Below are 25,507 nucleotides of genomic sequence, written 5' to 3' on the forward strand. Positions count from 1 at the left end.
GCCCATACTACTTTAACTTGCTGGCAAGAATACTGTGGGAGACAGTGTCAAAAGCTTTGCTAAAGTCAAGGAATAACATGTCCACTGCTCTCTCCTCATCCACAGAGCCAGTTATCTCGTCATAGAAGGCAAGGAGGTTAGTCAGGCATGACTTGCCCTTGGTGAATCCATGCTGACTGTTCCCGATCACTTTCCTCTCCTCTAAGTGCTTCAGAATTGATTCCTTGAAGATCTGCTCCATGATTTTTCCAGGGATTGAGGTGAGGCTGACTGCCCTGTACTTCCCCAGATCCTCCTCCTTTCCTTTTTTAAAGATGGGCACTACATTAGCCTTTTTCCAGTCTTCAGGGACCTCCCCTGATTGCCGAGAGTTTTCAAAGATAATGGCCAATGGCTCTGCAATCACATCCGCCAACTCCCTTAGTACTCTTGAATGCAGCGCATCCGGCCCCATGGACTTGTGTTAGTCCAGCTTTTCTAAATAATCCTAAACAACTTCTTTCTCCACAGAGGGCTGGTCGCCTCCTCCCCATGCTGTGTTGTCCAGTGCAGTAGTCTGGGAGATGATCTTGTTCGTGAAGACAGAGGCAAAAAAACACTGAGTACATTAGCTTTTTCCACATCCTCTGTCCCTAGGTTGCCTCCCTCATTCAGTAAGGGGCCCACACTTTCCTTGGCTTTCTTCTTGTTGCTAACATACCCAAAGAAACCCTTCTTGTTACTCTTAACATCTCTTGCTAGCTGCAACTCCAAGTGCGATTTGGCCTTCCTGATTTCACTCCTGCATGTCTGAGCAATATTTTTATACTCCTCCCTGGTCATTTGTCCAGTTTTCCACTTCTTGTAAGCTTCTTTTTTGTGTTTAAGATCAGCAAGGATTTCACTGTGAAGCCAAGCTAGTTGCCTGCTGTATTTACTATTCTTTCTACACGTCAGGATGGTTTGTTCCTGTAACCTCAATAAGGATTCTTTAAAATACTGCCAGCTCTCCTGCACTCCTTTCCCCCTCATGTTATTGTCCAAGGGGATCCTGCCCATCAGTTCCCTGAGGGACTCAAAGTCTGTTTTTCTGAAGTCCAGGGTCCATATTCTGCTGCTCTCCTTTCTTCCTTGTGTCAGGATCCTGAACTCGACCATCTCATGGTAACTGCCTCCCACTGCCTCCCACTGCCTCCCATGTTCCCCTCCACTTTTGCTTCCCCTACTAATTCTTCGTGGTTTGTGAGCAGCAGGTCAAGAAGAGCTCTGCCCTTAGTTGGTTCCTCCAGCACTTGCACCAGGAAATTGTCCCTTACACTTTCCAAAAACTTCTTGGATTATCTGTGCACCGCTGTATTGCTCTCCCAGCAGATATCAGGGTGATTGAACATTTGTGACTGTCCTGGTCATGCCCCTCCTACAGCCTGCATGTAGCTAACATCCACAGCTCCTCCAGGTCATAATGATGCAGAGGAGCAGAGTTCATTGGGCCTTGGCCTACTGAGACTGAAGCTGGCACTTACCCTTCTAGGTGAGCGTCTGTCATGGTTCAGCAGGTTTTTACTAACAACTCACTGGAATTTGCTGCAAGGGTCCTGGCTTCCAGCACCTAATTAACCTCCACTGAAGCCCTCCTGACAAGACAGCTCATGCTAAATCACTGCACTGATGTGAGAGGAAAAAACAAAGGCTCTACTTTTACTGCCCAATGGGCATGTAGGGCAGGAATTACAAAAATCACTGAGGAAAGCAGGAGCATGTCCCATTGAAAAATAACGGGAGTTGGGCTCAAACTTCTCAGACACTTTTCAAAATCCTGTCTCCAACTCTGGGATGCTGTAAACCGCCCATGAGCCCCTACCTTCTATCAGCTCTCAGCCTGTTAAATAGATTCACAAACTGCAAGGTCAACGGGAGCCATTCTGATAATCTAGTCTGACCTTCTGCACGTCCCTGGCCAGAAAACACCACCCAAGGAGTCCTGCAGTGAGCCCAACACTTTGTGGTGGAAACATAGCCGATCTTTCAGAAAGATACCCTTAAATAATTACTGCAGGACCTCATGGTGGAAACACAGACAAAGAAGCCAAGGTGACAGGTGAGAGATGGTTCTAGGAATGTAAAGGCACGGAGGAATTGCATTATCAGGCTGAGAGCTCGGTGAACATTAACTGAGAAGCTGTTCCAGCTGTAATTAGGGATTAAGGGCCTGGGTGTCCTGGCGCTTGACACTGTAGATGGAGGAGCCAGAAAGGAGGCAAAGAGGAAGATGTGTAGAGAAAGGACAGAGCAGGAAGAGAGAGTGTGTAGAGGGAAGGGAAGAGGAAGTAAGCAAAAGAAGGAAGAAGGGAGGTTCAGGACAGGAGGGGCAAGCCAATCGATAAACATCTAACCCTCACATCCTCCCCTCCCCGTGTCCCCTCTTGGGATGAACTCTTTACAGCAGGGGAGCTGTCCTATTGGTACCCAGAGCATAAGCACAGATTACGAATCAGGAACAATTGCAAACTGGCCTCTAAATGTTATTCTACTGCCAAAGACAAAGGCTTCCCACCGTTTGAAAAGCAGCCTTCTCCCTAGCAGTCACCCCCACCGCAGCCCTCTGGACAAGGGATCTGATGCTAAATTGCTGTCAAAAGGAACCAGTCTCAGTCCTCCAGCATCCCCAGGGCTCTCCTCACAATGCTGGAGGGCAGCAGAGGGAGACCTCCAGGAGCGCGTGTTTGGAAAGTGAAACTCTTCACTGGTTTATGTTCCTATTATCAGACACCAAATGAAGGTGGCGGGCAGCACTGTGGGGAGCAACATAGGCTGTAACCGTACAGTTTAAACAGGGTCTTTCTGAAACAGGAGGATTTCTTTCTGTGTTGCCTACTATACCTTAGTAGCATATGGAACAGCCTGTCGGAAGCACATGGCAGCAGGTCCAGCTGCGTCCCACCAAGCTGTGCTGAATAACTGCCCCATGCATATTGATTCACCCAAACTCTCGCTGTGGGAAGAAAAAGTCTTAGGAAATCTGAACTGGAAAAATCTCATCCCCCACGGGGGCAGGTTCCAGAAATCAGGCCCGGAAAAACTGCCTGGTAAAAGCCTGTCCACTGAGCAATAGCATGAACAGGGATGATCAGATAGGCATCTGACAGTTCAGATCCTCTGCATTTACTGCGATCTCTTATCTAGTGGTTAGTATTTGGGACTGGGGAATCCAGTAGCTCCTCCTGTGACCTCAGGCATATCTCAACCTCCCAATGTCTCAGTTTCCCCCTTTGTAAAATGGAAATAATAGCTATTAGCTACCTCATAGGGGACTGTGGGCCTTCATTTATGCCAAGGACCAGCATGTGATGGGGGAGAGAAAAGACATACTTGAATGTTTGAACTCAGAGACCACAGGGACGGGCACCATAGCCAGATAGAAACAGAACTTCAGGCAACCTTTAAGAGGGCTTAGGTTGCGATTCAGAATAAGGTTCAGGTCAATTCTTATTTAATCCTGATTGGTTCACTCACCCTTCATAAAAATTGTAATCTAGCCAGAAGGGGAGCAAAATGGATGGTATAAAGCAGGGGTCCTTCCATCCATGCATTCTACACTCCACAGCAGGCATTTCAGAGACCCAGCTCCAGAGGATGGCCACACACCCAGACTGCAAATCTGGAGGCACAGAAAGGGTTGCATCACTTCTCAGACTGTGCCTACAGTGGTGGGAACTCATTGAGAATCCTGCCTCATTAGTTTATTCTCCTTTAGCAGCCTGTCTGGCCAGGAGCTATTGCCAGGGAGCGAGCAGGCAGTGTATCACCAGTTCTCTCAATCAAACCCTCCTGTTCTTTCTCTTTGCAGAGCTGGAGGACATTGCTGTTTCCTAGTCATGACACAATCTGGAGGTGGCAATGGTGTCTGTAAATTAGTATATTTGATACCGAAGTGGCACGAGTACAAGCTCCGGGTCTCGGCAGCAATAACAAGACAATTACATTTGTTTTCTAGCTGAGTGGACAGGAAAATGACTCACCTGGATTAAAAGGGCCATTTGCTCTTTGCAGCCTCACTGCATCCGCCAGCCTTAGGCACAGAATCATTCTGCACTAGCCTTAAGAAGCCCTCAGTGTTCCTCCTCATCTCCTTTCCTACCAGCCAAAAGAGCCCAGCAAGCCATCTAGTCTCCTTTCCTAGCTGCCCAGCCCACCTCCGGTCTCTCTCTTCCCCAGATGGCTTCTATCAGCTCCATGGTCATCATGCACCTCATCAGCCTCCTAGTTTACACCACACGCTGGTTACATCACAGCCAGCATGACCACTGTCGCACTGTACCAGCATCTAATTCTTTGCATATGTCCCATCCATCCACTCAAGAAAGCAGATCAAGCCTGATGTGTCACGGTAGTACACATGTGTTCCCCACACCCCACAGCCTGCTGGAGCAGAAAGCCGAGAACGCCTCACTCACTCTCATCCGGGTTTGGGGATGCAAGAATAGCACTGTGCTTCCTCTTCACTTCCTCCACATTCTCAGAAATTTTATCGATGAACCCTCGAATTTCTTCCACCTACGGAGACATGGCCCAAATGAACACAGCTGTTCAGCATATTCATGACAGTTGAGTCTATGGGAAGGGGAGAGATTGTTAGACTCAAGTGCTCCCCCATCTGAAAGCAGTCATAGGAGACCTGGGCCAGCATAGGCTGCTTCCTGCAGGAGAATTTAGCTGGCTACCACCTGATTGGCTTCTTAAAAGTGTGGCTATATCATGAAAAGAGACTCTCTAAAGTGCAGCAGTGTCGTTTGGGGGTAGGGGAACAGTTCCCATGTTTATTACATCAGTGACTCTATGTCACGTCTGTTCAGTTTACATATTAGAAAATGTTATTTCAACATGCCAGCCCAGAAAACTCCCTTGGGATCCAGGAGACTCCAAGCTTCCCAGCTCATGCATTAGCATCAAGAATAATGGTTTTCCATCTGGGACACTGAATAATTCTGCTCCAGATGCACAAGTCAAACTGCAGACCAGCTTGCTCTTCCATAACTGCTGGATCCACAGGGTTAACCTTTTAGTCATTAAAGAAAACACACTTGGCCGATACAGTGGGAGAGTAGAAGTAGTGAGTGAGAAGGTGACCTTCACTGCACTTTAAGGAAGTTTGCTGATGTCTTGGGAAATGCAGTCAGGGTTGCATTATGCTGTTTTTCTGGGCTGCCTATCTAGAATACCTCTTCCTTCAATTCGCTGAGTGACTTTTCAATGGGGTTTTACATCCTACATTCAGCTTTTGATAGACTGCCTAGAGATGTCTTCACCCCCCCCAACACACTATGATAAAGGTGTTCTAAAAAGCTGCACGCATTGCTCCACATGCCAGAATAGAACCTCCATTTGTAAGCCAGATATGTACAGAAAAAGTCAGCCAGTCCCATGCAGAGGGACTTCCAGGGTTGTTTTAGTGCCTTTCTGCTATAATCAAAGCACTGAGGCAAGAAAGGTTGCAGGGTTTGAGGCTTTCTGCTGCCCCAAAAGACAGTGGCTTTCCTCCACACTGGCATAGGGACATCTGTTCTAATTTACCAACAGTTGCTAAAGTTGTCCCTTTGGTTTCAATGGATGCACCTGGAGGATCAAATTTCACATTACATCATAGGCTTTGTAACTGCACATTACAACATTGGCTCTGCTGTGAAGACTGCATGATTCTAATCAATGCCTAAACCTTTATGGGGCATGCTCTGGTGTGCGACCGAGGAGGAGCTAACATAGACTGAAGCCTGAGAATTGGCAGACCTCATGTCAACGAGAAAAAGACTCTGTTCCCACTGGCAATTCCTACACACATGACTGTGACATCAACTGGAGGGCAGGGATGAGAACACAGGTGCCATGTATTCTGTGGCTAGAGTCCAGTGGGAGGTCAGGGAGAGAGCACCACTTAGAGTTCTGACCAGCGACACAGCTCTGAGCTTCGCTGAGAGAACCAACATCTCACCTGTTCAAAGAACTCATCCATGAAGCGATCCCGGTCCACGCTAACGGTGACTTCATCATCGTCATCACTGTCCTTAGCCTGTGCAGACACAAACACAGACATTAGCAAGCTGCTCTCTACAAACTTCGCTGATCCATTCTAAGAACGTAGCCCAATGGCCCTCTCTCGAGTCAGCAGAACATGGGTTTCCCTCTGAACTTTGCCTGGGAACAGGTTACTCCTGTGATGCGGGAGGTAAATGCTGACCCTTTAGAAGCTGTGGGGATTAATTAAATTAATGGAAAAGGAAAAACCCAGGAAAGAATCAATCCCTGGACACTGCATTCAGAGTGTTACTAAAAGGCTTAAGGAAATATCAAGATCAGGCTCACACACAGAGGCATGATGAAAATCACCACTGAAACTCATGGTCAAGTCTCTTAAGCTTTTTGTGCCTCAGTTTACCTTAGTGTAAAATAAGAATAATGATATTTACATCTTTACATAGTGTGCTGAAAGGAATCATTTGATGTCCTCATACACACAGCAGAGGACAGCTCAATGAAAACAACTGCTCCACGCACAAAAAGGATGTGTGACTAGTAAACATGGGGTAGAAAATAACACAGAATATAGTATAATCACAATATATAAATGGATGCTATGTTCACTTTTGGTGGTCCTATTGCAGTAAAACCTTAGCAGAAATAGAGGAGAGCAGGGTTCACAGACAGGTGACCAAAATTAGAGATCTAGAAAGTCTTCAACATGAGGAGTTTTTATAGCTGTGTTGGTCCCAGCATATTAGAGAGACAAGGTCTCATGAATATCCTAGGATCAACATGGCTACAACACTGTACACAACAATGGAAGATATTGAACTCACCCACCTCCTCTTTAGTATGAGGAGACAGTTAAAAGATTTCATGCAGAGAGGAGACATGAGAGAGAGGAAATAATGAATGGATAGGGAAGTTCCTATATACCTTTGCACTCTTGGAAAGGGGAGGTGCAATGAAATTGAAAGGGAACAAATTTAATACTAACAAAAAGAAAGATTCTCTTTTACTCAACACAGAATTCACCCATGAACTCCCTGCCACATGGTATCAGAGCCCAGGAGCTTACCAGGATCCTAGGAAGGGTTTCACATTCATGTGGGTAATGAGAATACTCACAAATACTGTAGACAGGATACAAATAGAAGGGCTCTAAACCCCAGTGCTTCAGTCTACAAGCCCAACATGAATTGTATGGAGTTAGGAAGACCCTTCCCATGAGCAGGTGATTCCAGAATTGTCCGTTATAGGGGTTTTTTACACCGTCTTCTACAGCAGCTGGTGCTGGGCACTGTCAAGCCATATCTGCACTACAAAAGGGTGCGTTCTACGAGATAGCTGACACAGTGAAAATCCAAGACAAGACAAACTGACGTTTTACCTCAATATAACTGATTGAGGTGAACTCTAAACTCCCCCTTGGGTGCACCTCAATCAGCTTCACTATGATAAAACTACAGCTTGCCCAGTCTTCACCAGGATTCTCCACCATGTCGGCTGTCTCACTGTAAAAGCACATCTCTTTGGAGTGAAGACATGACCTTCAAGGTCGGATCCTGGAGTAGCCACTACCCAATCTGATTCAGTCTGACTGTTCCTAAATCTCTACTACAGGGGAGAGATTTCATCAAGCTATATTTGTAAAGCACTTTCAGACCCAACACACACACAATGTAAGCACAAACTCTCATTGGCTATTATGGGGGCAAAAGCCTCTCCAGATGTCACTGACAGCACCTGTTTTGTTTCCAAGAGTATTGCTTATGGGCAGGTGTACCAAAATTCAGAACATGAATGTACGTCACACAGAGGAGGAAAAGCCCAGCCCCAGAACAGCCTCTCTCAAGTGCAGACTCTGAGGCCCTTCTCCTGAAGAGCTCTGCATTCAAGGCCACAGCTCCAGAAAGTAGCCTGTGACGTGAAGTAAGAGAACAATTTAGGCTTAACAGACTCTCTCCCTAATCTGCTCAGCTAACAAGATGTGCTGAATCAGCACCAGACCTACAGGGCTATTAAACAAAAAGCAGACGGTCAAGAGAGCACTATGTGACCATGCAAAGATGGAGTGTACTGCCCGAACACCCCTCACACACAGCCCAGGGCACTCTGCAGTCACTCAGAGCTGCAGATACACTGAAGCACACAGATTGCTAAACGATCATATAAATGATTTCATCAAGCAAAGCAAATAACCCTCACACCTGAATGCTTAGGGATGGGAGGGGAAGGACCCCCCCAACCCCCCACATGGCAATCCTCCACCTCAATTGTATTATTCTGAGCGTGCTTTCACCCATCTGGTGCCCTCCTTCACATGTTCTTCCCTTTCCCTTTTCCTGATGGCCCAAGCCAGGGCAGTTTGTGGATAAACACTGACCTCTTCCCACTCATTTGCTTATTGATTTGTGGCAAGAAACACCCTACCTACTTTATCCCTATGTTTGCACAGGATCCACAAACAAGCTTTGAACACAAATGAGGCTGTGTCCCGTGCACATGCTCCCATAATTATCAATTCCGCTGTATGTTTAGGGAGTTATTAGTACATCGTCTCCCAGAACTAGTATAATTGCCTGTTTTAGCCATTTGGTTTTTGTCCCACCAGATAACCTATTTGTTTTTCACTTTACTTAGGTTTCAGTGAGGACTCTCTATGTTGAATTAAGATGGACTGCATTTTCAAACTGCTAAATGGCTAGGAAGAATCCGAGAACAGTTAATAAGCCTGTCGCACACTCTACACCTGTACATGACAGGGAAGATTTAATCAGAAAATTATCTGCCCAGTATACAGAAAATTATCTGCCCAACTGAATACATTTTATGCCTTTACTTACAGTGAGCCCTGGTCTACACTAGGAGTTTAGGTCAAATTTAGCAGCGTTAAATCGATTTAACCCTGCACCCATCCACACGACGAAGCCCTTTTTTTCGACTTAAAGGGCTCGTAAAATTGATTTCCTTACTCCACCCCCGACACGGGGATTAGCGCTGAAATCGGCATTGCCGGTTCGAATTTGGGGTACTGTAGATGCAATTCGACGGTATTGGCCTCCGGCAGCTATCCCAGGGTGCTCCATTGTGACTGCTCTGGACAGCACTCTCGACTCAGATGCACTGGCCAGGTAGACTGGAAAAGGCCCATGAACTTTTGAATTCGAATTTCCTGTTTGGCCACCTTGGCAAGCTGCAGATGAGTGCAGAGCTCATCAGCAGAGGTGACCATGATGGAGTCCCATAATCGCAAAAGAGCTCCAGCATGGACCGAACGGGAGGTACAGGATCTGATCGCTGTATGGGGAGAGGAATCCATGCTATCAGAACTCCGTTCCAGTTTTCGAAATGCCAAAACATTTGTCAAAATCTCCCAGGGCATGAAGGACAGAGGCCATAACAGGGACCCGAAGCAGTGCCACAAGAAACTTAAGGAGCTGAGGCAAGCCTACCAGAAAACCAGAGAGGCGAACGGCCGCTCTGGGTCACAGCCCAAAACATGCCGCTTCTATGATGAGCTGCATGCCATTTTAGGGGGTTCAACCACCACTACCCCAGCCGTGTTGTTTGATCCTTCAGTGGAGATGGAGGCAACACGGAAGCAGGTTTTGGGGACGAGGAAGTTGATGATGAAGTTGTAAATAGCTCACAGCAAGCAAGTGGAGAAACTGGTTTTCCCGACAGCCAGGAACTGTTTCTGTCCCTGGACCTGGAGCCAGTACCCCCAAACCCACCCAAGGCTGCCTCCCGGACCCGCCAGGTGGAGAAGGGACTTCTGGTGAGTGTACCTTTTTAAATAGTATACATGGCTTAAAAGCAAGAGTGTTTAATGATTAATTTGCCCTGGCATTCGCAGCTCTCCTGGATGTACGCCCAAAGCCTTTGCAAAAGGTTACTGGGGAGGGCAGCCTTATTCCGTCCACCGTGGTAGGACATTTTGCCACTCCAGGCCAGTGGCACGTAGTCGGGAATCATTGCAGAACAAAGCATTGCAGTGTATGTTTGCTGGCGTTCAAACAACATCCGTTCTTCATCTCTCTGTGGGTATGTCTACACTACGAAATTAGGTCAAATTTTTGTAGAAGTCAGTTTTGTAGAAAGCGTTTTTATACAGTCATTTGTGTGTGTCCCCACACAAATGCTCTAAGTGCATGTAGTCAGCAGAGTGTGTCCATAGTACCAAGGCAACCGTCAACTTCCGGAGCCACAGTTCCCGCAGTCTCCATTGCCCATTTGAATTCTGGGTAGAAATCCCAGTGCCTGATGGGGCTAAAACGCTGTTGTGGGTGGTTCTGGGTACATATCGTCAGGCCCCCCTTCCCTCCCTCCCTCCGTGAAAGCAAGGGCAGACAATTGTTTTGCGCTTTTTTTCCTGAGTTACCTGTGCAGACGCAATACCACGGCAACCATGGAGCCGCTCAGCTCACTGTTACCGTATGTCTCCTGGGTGCTGGCAGACCCGGGTACTGCATTGCTACACAGCAGCAGCAACCCATTGCCTTGTGGCAGCAAACGGTGCAATAGGCCTGATAACCATAGTCATCGTATCTGAAGTGCTCCTGGCCGCCTCGGTAAGGTCAGTCAGAAGCGCCTGGGCAGATATGGGTGCAGGGACTAAATTAGGAATGACTCGACCAGGTCATTCTCTTTAGTCCTGCAGGCAGTCCTATTGTACCATCTTATGGTGAGCAGGCAGGAGATGTGGCTAGCAGTCCTATTATACCATCTTCTGCCGGGCAGGCAGGAGATGACGATGGCTAGAAGTCCTTCTGCACCGTCTGCTGCCAGCCAAAGATGTAAAAGATAGATGGAGTGGATCAAAACAAGAAATACACCAGATTTGTTTTGTATTCATTTGCTCCCCCCGCCCTCCCTCCCTCCGTGAAGTCCTGCCTGAAATACCAGAAGGAGGGACAGCTCAGTAGTTTGAGCATTGGCCTGCTAAACCCAGGGGTTTGAGTTCAATCTTTCAGGGGGCCATTCTGTGTGACAGTTGTTTTTCTTTCTCCTTGATGTAAAGCCACCCCCTTTGTTGATTTTAATTCCCTGTAAGCCAACCCTGTAAGCCGTGTTGTCAGTCGCCCCTCCCTCCGTCAGAGCAACGGCAGTCAATCGTTCCACGCCTTTTTTCCGTGCAGACGCCATACCACGGCAAGCATGGAGCCCGCTCAGATCACTTTGGCATTTAGGAGCACATTAAACACCACGCGCATTATCCAGCAGTATATGCAGCACCAGAACCTGGCAAAGCGAAACTGGGAGAGTAGGCGACGTCAGCGCGGTGACGAGAGTGATGAGGACATGGACACAGACTTCTCTCAAAGCATGGACCCTGGCAATGGAGGCATCATGGTGCTAATGGGGCAGGTTCATGCGGTGGAACGCCAATTCTGGGCCAGGCAAACAAGCACAGACTGATGGGACCACATAGTGTTGCGGGTCTGGGACGATTCCCAGGGGCTGCGAAATTTTCGCATGCGTAAGGGCACTTTACACGGAACTTTGTGACTTGCTTTCCCCTGCCCTGAAGCGCATGAATACCAAGATGAGAGCAGCCCTGTCCAAGGTGCCTGTGTATGGCTTCATGAGCCATGGCATTAAGGGGTAGGCTGGGTCCCCAAGGATAACTATAGGCATTTCAACATCCCCAACGGTTATTTTCTGGTCTGGGAATAAAGTCTCTTCCTGCAGCTTTTGAAACAGACCAGAGTTCCTGAAGATGCGAGCATCATGTACCTTTCCCGGCCATCCCACATTGATGTTGGTGAAACGTCCCTTGCGATCCACCGGTGCTTGCAGCACTATTGAAAAGTACCCCTTGCGGTTTATGTACTCGCCGACTTGGTGTTCCGGTGCCAAGATAGGGATATGGGTTCCGTCTGTGGCCCCACTACAGTTAGGGAATTCCATTGCAGCAAAGCCATCCACTATGACCTGCACATTTCCCATGGTCACTACCCTTGATAGCAGCAGATCTTTGATTGCTTTGGCTACTTGCATCACAACAGCCCCCACAGTAGATTTGCCCACTCCAAATTGATTCCCAACTGACCGGTAGCTGTCTGGCATTACAAGCTTCCACAGGGCTATTGCCACTTGCTTCTCAATTGTGAGGGCTGCTCTCATCTTGGAATTCTTGAGGCTCAGGGCAGGGGAAAGCAAGTCACAAAGGTCCATGAAAGTGCCCTTACGCATACGAAAGTTTCGCAGCCACTGGGAATCGTCCCAGACCTGCAACACTGTGCGGTCCCACCAGTCTGTGCTTGTTTCCCGGGCCCAGAATCGGCGTTCCACCGCATGAACCTGCCCCATTAGCACCATGATGCTCGCATTGCCAGGGCCCGTGCTTTGAGAGAAGTCTGTGTCCATGTCCTCATCACTCTCGTCACTGCGCTGATGTCGCCGACTCACCCGATTTCGCTTTGCCAGGTTCTGGTGCTGCATATACTGCTGGATAATGCGCGTGGTGTTTAATGTGCTCCTAAATGCCAAAGTGATCTGAGCGGGCTCCATGCTTGCCATGGTATGGCATCTGCACGGATAAAAGGCGCGGAACGATTGTCTGCTGTTGCTCTGATGGAGGAAGGGGCGACTGACGGCATGGCTTACAGGGTTGGCTTACAGGGAATTAAAATCAACAAAGGGGGTGGCTTTACATCAAGGAGAAAGAAAAACAACTGTCACACAGAATGGCCCCCTCAAGGACTGAACTCAAACCCCTGGGTTTAGCAGGCCAATGCTCAACCCACTGAGCTGTCCCTCCCCCCAGTATTTCAGGCAGGACTGAATCTCCATTAAACTTTTCAAGGCGCCCCGACAGACCTCACCGAAACGATTGCCGGCTGTTGATTTCATGGAGGGAGGGAGGGGGGAGCAAATGAATACAAAACAAATCTGGTGTATTTCTTGTTTTGATCCACTCCATCTATCTTTTACATCTTTGGCTGGCAGCAGACGGTGCAGAAGGACTTCTAGCCATCGTCATCTCCTGCCTGCTCACCATAAGATGGTACAATAGGACTGCCTGCAGGACTAAAGAGAATGACCTTGTCGAGTCACTCCTAATTTAGTCCCTGCACCCATATCTGCCCAGGTGCTCCTGACCGACCTTACCGAGGCGGCCAGGAGCACTTCAGACACGATGACGATGGTTATCAGGCCTATTGCACCGTCTGCTGCCACAAGGCAATGGGTTGCTGCTGCTGTGTAGCAATGCAGTACCCGGGTCTGCCAGCACCCAGGAGACATAGGGTGACGGTGAGCTGAGTGGGCTCCATGGTTGCCGTGGTATGGCGTCTGCACAGGTAACTCAGGAAAAAAGCGCGAAACGACTGTCTGCCGTTGCTTTCACGGAAGGAAGGAGGGAGGGCCTGACGACATGTACCCAGAACCACCCGCGACAATGTTTTTTGCCCCATCAGGCATTGGGATCTCAACCCAGAATTCCAATGGGCGGCAGAGACTGCGGGAACTGTGGGATAGCTACCCACAGTGCAACACTCTGGAAGTTGACACTAGCCTCGGTACTATGGAAGCACTCTGCCGAGTTAATGCACTTAATGCACTTAGAGCATTTTGTTTGGGGACACAAACAATCGACTATATAAAAGCAATTTCTAAAAAACCAACTTCTATAAATTCCACCCAATTTTGTAGTTTAGACATACCCTTAGTGTTATACAAAGGGTAGGTCAACACCGGAACAAAAGACCCGTGACACATCACACATCACCACCTGGCTCAGTTGACTTGGACTCACTGGACTCAGGCGCTAAAAATTGCAGTATAGACATTCGGAGTCAGGCTTGAGCCCTTCGTCCATGGCATGGTCCCAGAGCTCGGGCTCCAGGCCAAGTGTCTACATAGTGATTTTACAACCCTGCAGGCCAAGCCCCGTGAGCCCAAGTCAGCTGACCCCTGCTAGCCACAGGTGTTCCTTTGCCGTGTAGACATACCTTAAATGGCACTGTAACCCAACCCCAAGGTGTGGGTGAAGCCTTCTCCCTTTTCTACTCTGGGTTCACCTATAACAACACCTGCTGCCTCCACCAAAGGAAACCCCTCCTAATGCAGAGAACACAGGGGGCTTGTACCTTGGGAAAATATTAAATACACAATCTGTTACACAATCACATCAGCTCCAAGGGGCTCCTATCCACCTTCTGTATCTCTTTTCTGAGATGACATGAATATCTCTCTCAGGTGGCAACATTTCTAAGGCACACAGCACCAAGGTATCTAGGTCCCATGAGACTGAATCAGAGCAGACTGCTGGGTCTGTGTGCGCACCGGCAGGGAAATAATTCACCTAAAATACCTGTTTCTTTACCAATGTTTCAACCCTCAAAGCACTCAGTGCTCATTGTTAAAAACATACCCACACAATGAGAAGACCCCATTATACCAAATACACATGAATACTGGGTCGGGGAAGGAGGCCTCAACATCGTTCTAACTCTGAAGACATCGTCTGTAACACCCTGAGGGGTCATGGCACCCCTGTCAAGTGTAATCTACAAAGCCTCATGGGGACAGGCCAACTTGGGACGTTCCTATAGTGATGGAGACAAACTAGCTGAAGAGGAGAACACATCAGAAATGGGAGTGAGACAGCGCGAGAGACAGGCAGGCTTGTGAATTCCTTTTATTTACCTTTTAGCGATATGACTGTATTTTCTGTTTGCACAAATTTTCCAGGCTGCCACACTGCACTCAGCGGACCCCTGCAGCTAGCAAATGCATTTCGTTTCACTAGAAGGGACAAGCAACTGCATTTTGGGAGATTCACATCAGCAGCTCCTCCACTCAGTGCTCCATATTACCCTGTGGCTTGCTGCAGAATTTTGGGATGTGTGGGTCCCCCAGTCAGCTAAATCCTTGCACATCCAACATGTGTTCTCAAGGGCAGATTCCAAGTTTAACCAGCAAACTTCACATGCAGTTTTGGCAACACAAGGAATGGAAGATGACAAACACCAATGTCTGCCAAAGCCAATCCCCCTGCAATGTCAGGAAGCTGTTTGGATGTGAGGAAAACATGCCCCTTTAATCCTGACAAATGATCCTTGAACACTGCTGTAGAGGAAGGTGAAATAAATCCAAGGTCCCTAACCAATATACCCCAGCAGAAGTTACCTTCCAAGCTCCAAATTAAGGGCCCCATCCAGATGCTCACGAAGTTCAACAGAAGCAGGATGCCATCCAGGGCCTGTTTAATATTGAGCATGGACGACAACTCATCATGATTTGCATCTAATGCCATTTACACACCAAGATACTCAGTAAAATTTTCCAAAATACTTACATGATTTAGTTGATCACATTTTCAAAAGTGACTGAGGCCTGGTCTACACTGCAAAGTTAGATCAATGGTGTGTGTCGACCTAGCTGGGCATGTGTCTACGTAACGTTGACAGACCCCGGTCGCTGGCGGGCGGGATTGAACCAGGAACCTCTGGAGCTTAGTGCATGAGCCTGTACAGCAGGAGTGGCCAATCTGTGGCTCCGGAGCCACATGCGGCTCTTCAGAAGTTAATTCGCAGCTCCTTGTCTAGGCACCGACTCCAGGGCTGGAGCTACAGGCGCCAACTTTCCAATGTGCTGGGGGGTGCTCACTGCTCAACTCCTGGCTCTGCAACAGGCCCTGCCCCCACTCCACCCCTTCCCGCCCCTCCCCTGAGCCTGTCATGCCCTCGCTCTTCCCCCCTCCCCTCTCCCGCAGCAGGCCTCCTGCATGCCATGAAACTGTTGATCGGTAGGTGCAGAGAGGGAGGTGGAAGCGCTGATCGGCTGGGCTGCTGACGTTATCACTGTGGCTCTTTGGCAATGTACATTGGTAAATTCTGGCTCCTTCTCAGGCTCAGGTTGGCCACCCCTGGTCTACAGCATGAGCTAAAAGCCAACTGGCTGTTAGCTAAGGCTGTAGAGCAGACTCGTTTTATCTCTTGGTGCTTGGTCTTGGTGCTACTAGATGGGACAGACACCACACCCAGAAAGTGTGTGGGTTACATCTACACTAAAATTTGTCTCTCACCAATGTAAGCTCTCTATTACGCGGACATAGCAACTCCCTCTTCCCGACTGGCACTGAGCCATGGTCAAGGCACTGAGGTCAACGCAACATGAATGGAGACATTGTGTTATCAACCCGAACAGTCCTCTAACAGCTGACCCACAATACCCGACACTGACCACTCTCCCAACTGTGAACTTCATTCCTGGGAGACACAGAGAGCAGAAACCCCACTTCCCACCCCAAAACCCCATGAATTTCTGAAATGCATTTTTCTGATTGTTCAGCTTGGTGAGTACGTCAAGCAGCTCTCCCTTGTTGTGTGCAACTGCCCTGCTGACCATGCCAGCTACATGCTCCAGACACACGCCAGCCTGGAGTAGACAGGAGACAGTGGATCTCCTGGGCCTGTGGTGAGAAGAGGCTGTGCAGGCACAGCTACAAACCAGCCACAGAAATGCAAACATCTACAAACAGATTGCACAGGGAGTGCAAGCAAAAGGATACGACAGGGACCAGCATCAGTGGCACATGAAAGCAAAGGAACTTTGCCAGGAATACCACAAAGACAGGGAGGCCAACAGTCAATCCGGTGCCTGGGCCCAGAAGCAGCACTTCACCATTTGTAGCTGCTCCATGAATGACACACACCTTGAACTGGTTCTTGCTATGCCCCACAGAAGTCTGCCTGCCAGGAAATCGTCATGGTTCCCGTGGTGCTTCTTGCGGCTCTGCAAATATCAGAGGATTGTGCGTCCTGTGTTTGCAACTCTCATGACAACACTGCAGAGCTGTGCAGACTCTATGCTTCTGTCAGAGATGGTGGACAGCAACAAGTCCCGCGCAGGTTTTGGGGATTTTAAAAACAGGCACAAAAATTGTGTGCTAGAGATGGCGTTGTGGGAGAAAGTTCCACGCTGGGAATTTGACCCCGCACTTTCAGTCACCCCTGCGGGCCCTGTTTCTGCCCCACCATGAATTGCCAAAACTTCCCAAAAGACACTGCACTGGACAGGGAAAGCTGCACACTGGAATACCTACCCATGTTGCATCACCCTGTGCATCAAACCAAGCACTCCCGGTGAGCTTGAGCAGAGCTGACACATGGAGCTATGTAAGCTTACACACAAGTGATATACTAACTGAAGCAGCTTTATACCTATGTAAAGTCTGTAGTGTAGAAAGGCCCTTAGGCACTTCAGTCTAAGTGTCACTGAAAATCAATAGGACTTGGGCTTCGAAATCACAGTGTTTCTGAAAATTTTACCCACTGTATCCCCGACATCCAAATAACTGTCCATTTCTTTCCCTTACCATTAATAGAACTGACTTTGCCAACGGAAGGTTCAAAATCAAAGTAACGTTGTTTCAGAAATTCCACTGCATTTTTCATGCTAATATTGGTGTAGTGGTGCATTTTTTTTCTTTAGTTATTCTCTTTTGTATGCTGCACAACTCCCACACCTCCTCCAACGAGCCCCTTGAAATACACCTGTTCTGTGATGCCTTCCCAACTGCAATGATCCCTTTCCTCTCCTTAACAGCCTCATTGTTACAGCTCAGAGCAGGCAACCTGTGATGCGCCTGGTAAGGCCTTCCCACTGGACAGCGTCACATATGCGTACAACACTGCATACATTAGAAGAAAACTCGGAAATTCAAGAGTCATCTCAAATGGTTTCATTATTTAATTCTGCCACAATGATGCAGCAGCTAGAAGAATCTACTGGTCCCATGATCCTGCCAAGTCAGAGTCAGTACTTAGGGAGACCTCCAGGGAACAAGTAGACCCTGCAATAAGCAGTGTTGGTGATTCACTTGTTAGACCTCTTCCTTTCCAGTTAAGGCAGACTCAGTCTGTGCTGTGTAGGCCTGCAGTTCAAAAGTAGCCTTGCTTCTCTGCACTCAGTCTGCCTCCTGAGAGCTTGCTGTATATTACACTAATCCTCCGTCAGCAGAGATACAATGGCACTGTGTGTAAGAGCTGAGGTGCTAGCCCTCACGTCTTGGCCAAATTCCATGTTGATAATTACGTTCTGCTTCCCTAAATTCCACTGGCAGTTTCAGGATTCATCTTCATGTCCATGCCTGCCGCACACTGTTGCACGTTTACAGCTGCCACTTTATCACCAATGAAAGAACATGACTATCAGGAAGAAGTGAGTATACAGGGCTGCCGGGGAGGATAAAGGGATATTCTAGCTCCCGAATTTGATTAGAAACTAGCATTTATGTTGAACACTGCAGCTATTTTCCTCTGTATGCTCGCATGCTGCATGTAAAACAATTAAACAAGGTTTTTGCTCTAAATTTCAGTTTTAAAAATTACATTATCCTGGCTCAGTCAAATCTCCCTCACTAGTCTGTTGTTCTCTTAGTATTATTTTTGATTGAGTATTTTACTTATGAAGTCTTTATAAAGGATGATGTTTCAAACAGACAATTTCCCCCATGCACACTATTTATATTCCCCTGTATCTATAGGAGTTTATATTATTTCAAACTAAACACATTAGTTTAGTAAGGAATTGCCACATTCCACTGGAGAATGAAATTATTTGTAGTATATTTTATATATACACATATCCCTTACTTACATCGTGTGTTGTGAGGCTGAACTAACTAAAGAGCTGTTGGACCCATGGATGAAAGGCCTTTAAGAAGAGCAGAACCAGAACCCCAGAAGGAAATTAGGTCTAAAGCTATTTGGGACAGAAACCATGCCTCTTCCATGTTCTGAAAAATGCCCCGCACTTTCCAGGTGCATGTAAAACAATAAACAAATGGAAAGGTATGCTTTGTCAGCCCTTTGTACAGGTTAGTTTGGTGGTACTGAAATTTACATTTGCTCCTGTGTGGACATTCTTCCACATGTCAACTTAGAGTAATAGCTGAGGGAAACCATGTCAGAGAACTGGTCAGTAATGGTTAGTGTGATCTGTGATACTGGTGGACCAGGGGCCAGCTAAAGCCAAGGTCTCCGTGTCTCAACTGAACACAGACAAATACACAGCTGGAATCAGTCTGACTCGTGTGTGTTAGTATTGTTAAAATAGGTATTAGAATCATAAGAATGGGTTTAGTCTTTAGTGAATGCTTGTGAGTTGCTGCCAGCATTAATCTCACTTCCAGCATCTGTATCCCATATTGTAAGGTACTCTTTGAGCATTACCATTGTAAGCCTCTGTAACTGTGTAAATCTCCAAACAGTAGAGAGACATTAACTAGCATCTTCAGCAGAAGGTGTGTTATGTCCTGCCCAGCAAAGACCCATCAACACCAGCCAAACAATTATGGAACATTAAAGTGGACAAAAGATTTTGCTGATTGCTCCCCAGCTCCTGCCCCCATTAAGACAAGTCAAACAAATGAAGTACTCCCAGTTTCCTCTGAGTTTGCTGCTCAGAGCACAAGGGGGCAAGGGAATAAAATGCCCTAACAAGAAAGACCTGTATCTTTATGCTCCTTGGACTCTGAAGGGAAAGGTTTTCTAGGCATAAGCAAGAGATTCCCCAGCTGCTTAGCCTGGGTTAACCCCAAAGGACAGATACAGTTTGGTTATTATAGAAGCTCCAATTATCTTTTGACACTTAAGAATGTAACTCACTTGTATATGTACATTTACCTGCTTTAACCGTGTAAATAATTCTCTTGTTTCCTTTTCGTGTTAATACAAAAAGGCTAATAGAATGTTGGGAATCATTAAGAAAGGGATTGATAATAAGACAGAAAATATCATATTGCCTCTATAGAAATCCATGGTATGCCCACATCTTGAATACTGCATGCAGATGTGGTTGCTCCATTTTAACAAAGATATATTGGAACTGGAATTGGAAAAGGTACAGAAAAGGGCAGCAAAAATGATTAGGGGTATGGAACAGTTACCATCTGAGGAGAGATTAATAGGACTGGGACTTTTCAACTTGGAAAAGAGACAACTGAGGGTGGATATGATAGAGATCTATAAAATCATGATTGGTGTGGAAAAAGTAAATAAGGAAGTGTTATTTACTCCTTCTCTTAACACAAGAACTAGGGGTCACCAAATGAAATTGATAGGCAGCAGGTTTAAAACAAACAAAAGGAAGTATTTTTTCACACAATGCACAGTCAGTCTGTGGAACTCCTTGCCAGAGGATATTGTGAAGGCCAAGACTATAACAGGCTTCAAAAAAGAACTAGATAAATTCATGGAGGATCAGTCCATCAATGGCTATTGGCCAGGCAGGGGTGAGATCGTGTCCCTAGCCTCTGTTTGCCAGAAGCTGGGAATGGGCGACAGGGGATGGATCACTAGATGATTGCCTGTTCTGTTCATTACCTCTGAAGCAAGTGGCATTTGCCACTGTCGGAAGACAGGACACTGGGCTAGATGGACCTTTGGTCTGACCCAGTGTGGCCATTCTTATGTACATCTGTATATAGTTTACCCTAGGATTGGCTACAAGCATTATCTTTGGTGTGAGATCTAAGGTGCAATTGACCTTGGATAAGTGACTGATCCTTTGGGACTAGGAGAAACCTGAATATTGCTGTGATTCTTGGTGTAAAAAGGGACAATTTATCACAAAGGTAGGCTCACCTAGGTGGCAAGACAGATTGGGGTACCCAAGTGGACTGTCTGTGACTCCATGTTAAGGCTGTGGTAGTGCCTGAGGAGTTTACACTTGACAATTGGCTGGTGAAATCTAAGTCTAGAACTCTCAGCCAGTTCGGATTTTGTGCCCTGGTTTGTAACACTCTGCCCTAAGGTTGGTACTACCCTTGAGCCACTGCTGGACAGAAACAGGCTACAGAGTAGCAGCCGTGTTAGTCTGTATCTGCAAAAAGAAAAGGACTTGTGGCACCTTAGAGAAGAACAAATTTATTTGAGCATAAGCTTTCGTGAGCTACAGCTCACTTCATCGGATGGCATGCCATCCGATGAAGTGAGCTGTAGCTCATGAAAGCTTATGCTCAAATAAATTTGTTCTTCTCTAAGGTGCCACAAGTCCTCCTTTTATATTTTGTGTGGAGCATTTTTAGAATACAGCGGCCTTGAAAAGGGACATTTAAACCCTGCAGAAACAACGCTCTTTGTGAGCTAGGTTATGCAATCAAACCAAGTATAAATGGCACACGGATCGTATTAGTACTTCTGGCAACCTATCCCTCTTTTTAACGAGTGTCCTTCCTAACTCCTGGATTCCCCCTAGAGTTGTCAGCTTGAAAGTGCCCTTCTCTGGATAAGTGAACTCTGGGCCATGGGTCCCCAATTCTATGTCACTGAAGAATGCAATCTCTCAACCCAGAATGATGCAGAAGAATAAAAGCTCACTGGAGAGATGCATGTGTAGCAGACACACCATGATGAGAAAGGGAGGGTGCTTATCCCAGCCAGGCTCTGAATCAGATGTAGATACAGCCATCATCAGTTCCAAGGTCTGGTTAAAATTATCAGCCAGACTAGGCTGAAAAGGAACTGTGAGACTCTCCCTACTCCCTGTTGCAGACACCTCTTAAGAGAGTTGTGACTACTATTAGCGTCCTGCTCACACTGAAGGAGGGATGGCTCCCTATCTCGAGAAGCAGAGCTTCCTAATTGGGCAGGAAGTGAAAACTAAGGTGATAAACTAATACAAGCCATTTCACAGAGAAATCCCCACACCCGATGAGACCAAAGATCCATTATTAGTACCAATTATCTGCAGTGCAGTAGTGCACAGAGGCTCCAATCAGAATCAGACTCTGCCAGGCTGGGTACTCTCCAAACACAGAGTGAGACAGAGAGTCCCAACACCAAAGAGCATACAATATAATCTAATCAATCCAGCGCAGTCCAGTGGGCTGTCTCCAACAGTGGCCAGCAACTGATGCTTCCTAGAAAAGTGTAAAAAACCCCACCCTTTTGGCAATGGGATTGAATAACTGTCCATCAGAAAAGCTAATCCAAACCCAGGCAGCTAGTGGTTGGCTTTTGTCCCGAAGCAGGAGGGTTATACCCACTATACATGTTTATCCTCCGAGGATATTTTCATTCAAAGAAGTGTTTAACCCTTTTTGGAATCCTACTAGCCCAAATAATACCTTGTAGCAGTGAGTTACATAGGTTCTTACTTGCTCAAAATATTTCCTTTCAACAGTTTTAAATATGTGCTTTTTATAGTTCTTGGTATCCTCTTGTATTGTAAGAGAGTAAACCGGAGCAGCAGATTTACCCTCCCTGCCATGCATTACTGTAGATATCTCTTTCTTGTCACCTCTTACTCCTCTTTTCTCTAGATGGAACAATCTCTCCTCCTCGTGAGGACTTGCCATGCCTCCAAGAATTTTCATTGCCCTTCTAAATAGCCTTCTAGAGGGCTATTTCTATCATGTTCTTTCTGGGACAGCGTGATCAGAAACGAACATGAGACTCAAGGAGGGGATTTCTGACATAGCCCCTGCCAGCATTTTAAAGGGTTTTACCATCTTAAAGTCAATCCACTATTTTACAGGCAGCTGGTGTAAAGAATGCAAGGTGTAGATGGCACTATGGTGGGCAAAGGGCATGGAACTTTGTCTGAGCATCCTTTCCAAAACATACATTTCAAAGGTTTCCTGGACTATTAAAGGGCAGAAAAGGGATGACTTTGTCATTGTCATTTAAGGGACAAAAGGGGCCAGCCCTCTTGGAATCTGTGAAAGATGAATCCCCCCAGCCACGTGGGATGAGGATGCTGTGGACTGACTGTAGGTGTGAAATTACCTGAGACCAGGAGTGTTATCTGTTAAATTTTAGACTCTAAAAAGCATTTTTATTTGTAACAATTTTTTGTTTCGGTCATCTCTGTGTAGGATCACTTCAATCTCTCTTCTTCATTAACACACAGAATATCAGGGTTGGAAGGGACCTCATCAGGTCATCTAGTCCAACCCCCTGCTCAAAGCAGGACCAATCCCCAACTAAATCATCCCAGCCAGGGCTCTGTCAAGCCTGACCTTAAAAATATCTAAGGAAGGAGATTCCACCACCTCCCTAGGTAACCCATTCCAGTGCTTCACCACCCTCCTAGTGAAAAAGTTTTTCCTAATATCCAACCTAAACCTCCCCCACTGCAACTTGAGACCATTACTCCTTGTTCTGTCATCAGCTACCACTGAGAACAGTCTAGAGCCATCCTCTTTGGAACCCCCTTTCAGGTAGTTGAAAGCTGCTATCAAATCCCCCCTCATTCTTCTCTTCTGCAGACTAAACAATCCCAGTTCCCTCAGCCTCTCCTCATAATTCATGTGTTCCAGTCCCCTAATCATTTTTGTTGCCCTCCGCTGGACTCTTCCCAATTTTTCCACATCCTTCTTGTAGTGTGGGGCCCAAAACTGGACACACTACTCCAGATGAGGCCTCACCAATGTTGAATAGAGGGGAACGATCACGTCCCTCGATCTGCTGGCAATGCCCCTACTTATACAGCCCAAAATGCCATTGGCCTTCTTGGCAACAAGGGCACACTGTTGACTCATATCCAACTTCTCGTCCACTGTAACCCTTAGGTCCTTTTCTGCAGAACTGCTGCCTAGCCATTTGGTCCCTAGTCTGTAGCAGTGCATGGGATTCTTCCGTCCTAAGTGTAGGACTCTGCACTTGTTCTTGTTGAACCTCATCAGATTTCTTTTGGCTCAATCCTCTAATTTGTCTAGGGCCCTCTGGATCCTATCCCTACCCTCCAGCGTATCTACCACTCCTCCCAGTTTAGTCTCATCTGCAAACTTGCTGAGGGTGCAATCCACACCATCCTCCAGATCATTTATGATGATATTGAACAAAACCGGTCCCAGGACCGACCCTTGGGGCACTCCACTTGATACCGCCTGCCAACTAGACATGGAGCCATTGATCACTACCCGTTGAGCCCGACAATCTAGCCAACTTTCTATCCACCTTGTAGTGCATCCATCCAGCCCATACTTCTTTAACTTGCTGGCAAGAATACTGTGGGAGACCGTGTCAAAAGCTTTGCTGAAGTCAAGGAACAACACATCCACTGCTTTCCCCTCATCCACAGAGCCAGTTATCTCCTCATAGAAGGCAATTAGATTAGTCAGGCATGACTTGCCCTTGGTGAATCCATGCTGACTGTTCCTGATCACTTTCCTCTCCTCTAAGTGCTTCAGATTTATTCTTATATTATAAATCATCTCAGTGCTGTTATACTAAAGTTAGGTGGGCATCCTCAGTTGAAACAACAGGTTGGGTGTATCCTGCCTCTGGATACAGCACATGTACAGCTCCGCTGGGGCGAAGCTCTAGAGTAATATCCAGCACTTAGAATGGGACAAAAACTACACTAACAGTAGAATATGATGAGAAATGGCAAAATTAGCTCATTCACTCAGCTAACGTTCCCTCCAACAAGCCATGCAAATGTACTGTGAGGGGGAGAGAAGATTTGACAACATATATTGGTGTGACTGTTTTCCCAAAAAACAAGCCAGATGAAAAAATGGAGGCCACTACAGCTCTGTTACCTGTTTAAAATGCCATTAACTTTAATAAGAACAGACCATGCCCCCATAAGACTTATCCTACTGGCTCCCCTCTTCAGCTTTGACAGTTTATTCTCATTTATCAGATACGTCTCCATTGATCTATACAGGCTCCCAAAGCTGCACCCCGCCACTCACTGTGAAATCTCAGCGACTTTCAACCTGACTCTCTTTGTAAAATGTCTGTCTTTTCCTTATCAGCAAAGCGACATACTGTGCGGTACAAACTACACAATACAGCCCGCTGCTCTCAGCAAAGCAGAGAAGGCCCCTTCCTGCAGAGGGAATTTGCCCGAGCAAAGACTGTACGATTTGGCCTGGTCCATGTGTATACACAGAGCACTGTGTTCACTGGCACGTACAGAAAATCACGATATATAGAATCTGTAATTAGGTCACTAATTTTTCTTTTCAAGCCAAGGGAACCCAAACTAATGTACTCCAATCAAACACGCCTGGCTGTAATTTTGAGTACACAAATGAAGCCAGTTCTCATTACAAGCACGAAGCACAGGTTTGCTACTGCACACGCAGTTTAGCAGCTGCAACAGATGCACAAGGCCAAAATAATTCTGCAGAGAGCCACATAGAATCGTAGAATATCAGGGTTGGAAGGGACCTCAGGAGGTCATATAGTCCAACCCCCTGCTCAAAGCAGGACCCAATTAAATCCCCAATTAAATCATCCCAGCCAGGGCTTTGTCAAGCCTGACCTTAAAAACTTCTAAGGAAGGAGATTCCACCACCTCCCTAGGTAACGCATTCCAGTTTTTCTCCACCCTCCTAGTGAAAAAGTTTTTCCTAATATCCAACCTAAATCTCCCCCACTGCAACTTGAGACCATTACTCCTTGTTCTGTCATCTGCAACCACTGAGAACAGTCTAGAGCCATCCCCTTTGGAATCACCTTTCAGGTAGTTGAAAGCAGCTATCAAATCCCCCCCTCATTCTTCTCTTCCGTAGACTAAACATCCCCAGTGCCCTCAGCCT

At 46.8% G+C, this 25,507-nt stretch overlaps 1 protein-coding gene across 3 annotated transcripts in view; it reads right to left on the reverse strand.

The window, feature by feature from the left end:
• Positions 1–25,507, reverse strand: part of STX1A (syntaxin 1A) — a 323,436-nt gene that overhangs the window by 262,349 nt on the left and 35,580 nt on the right. For all 3 annotated transcript variants that reach the window (XM_074974801.1, XM_074974802.1, XM_074974803.1), the window contains exons 2-3: positions 5,966–6,043; positions 4,434–4,533 (exon numbers count right to left, since the gene is read on the reverse strand). In XM_074974801.1, coding sequence (XP_074830902.1) covers positions 4,434–4,533; positions 5,966–6,043 — 178 coding nt within the window. The remainder of the gene's footprint in view (positions 1–4,433; positions 4,534–5,965; positions 6,044–25,507) is intronic.

This window comes from Natator depressus, chromosome 17, assembly GCF_965152275.1.
Source record: "Natator depressus isolate rNatDep1 chromosome 17, rNatDep2.hap1, whole genome shotgun sequence".
In the NCBI taxonomy this organism is placed as follows: domain Eukaryota; kingdom Metazoa; phylum Chordata; order Testudines; family Cheloniidae; genus Natator; species Natator depressus.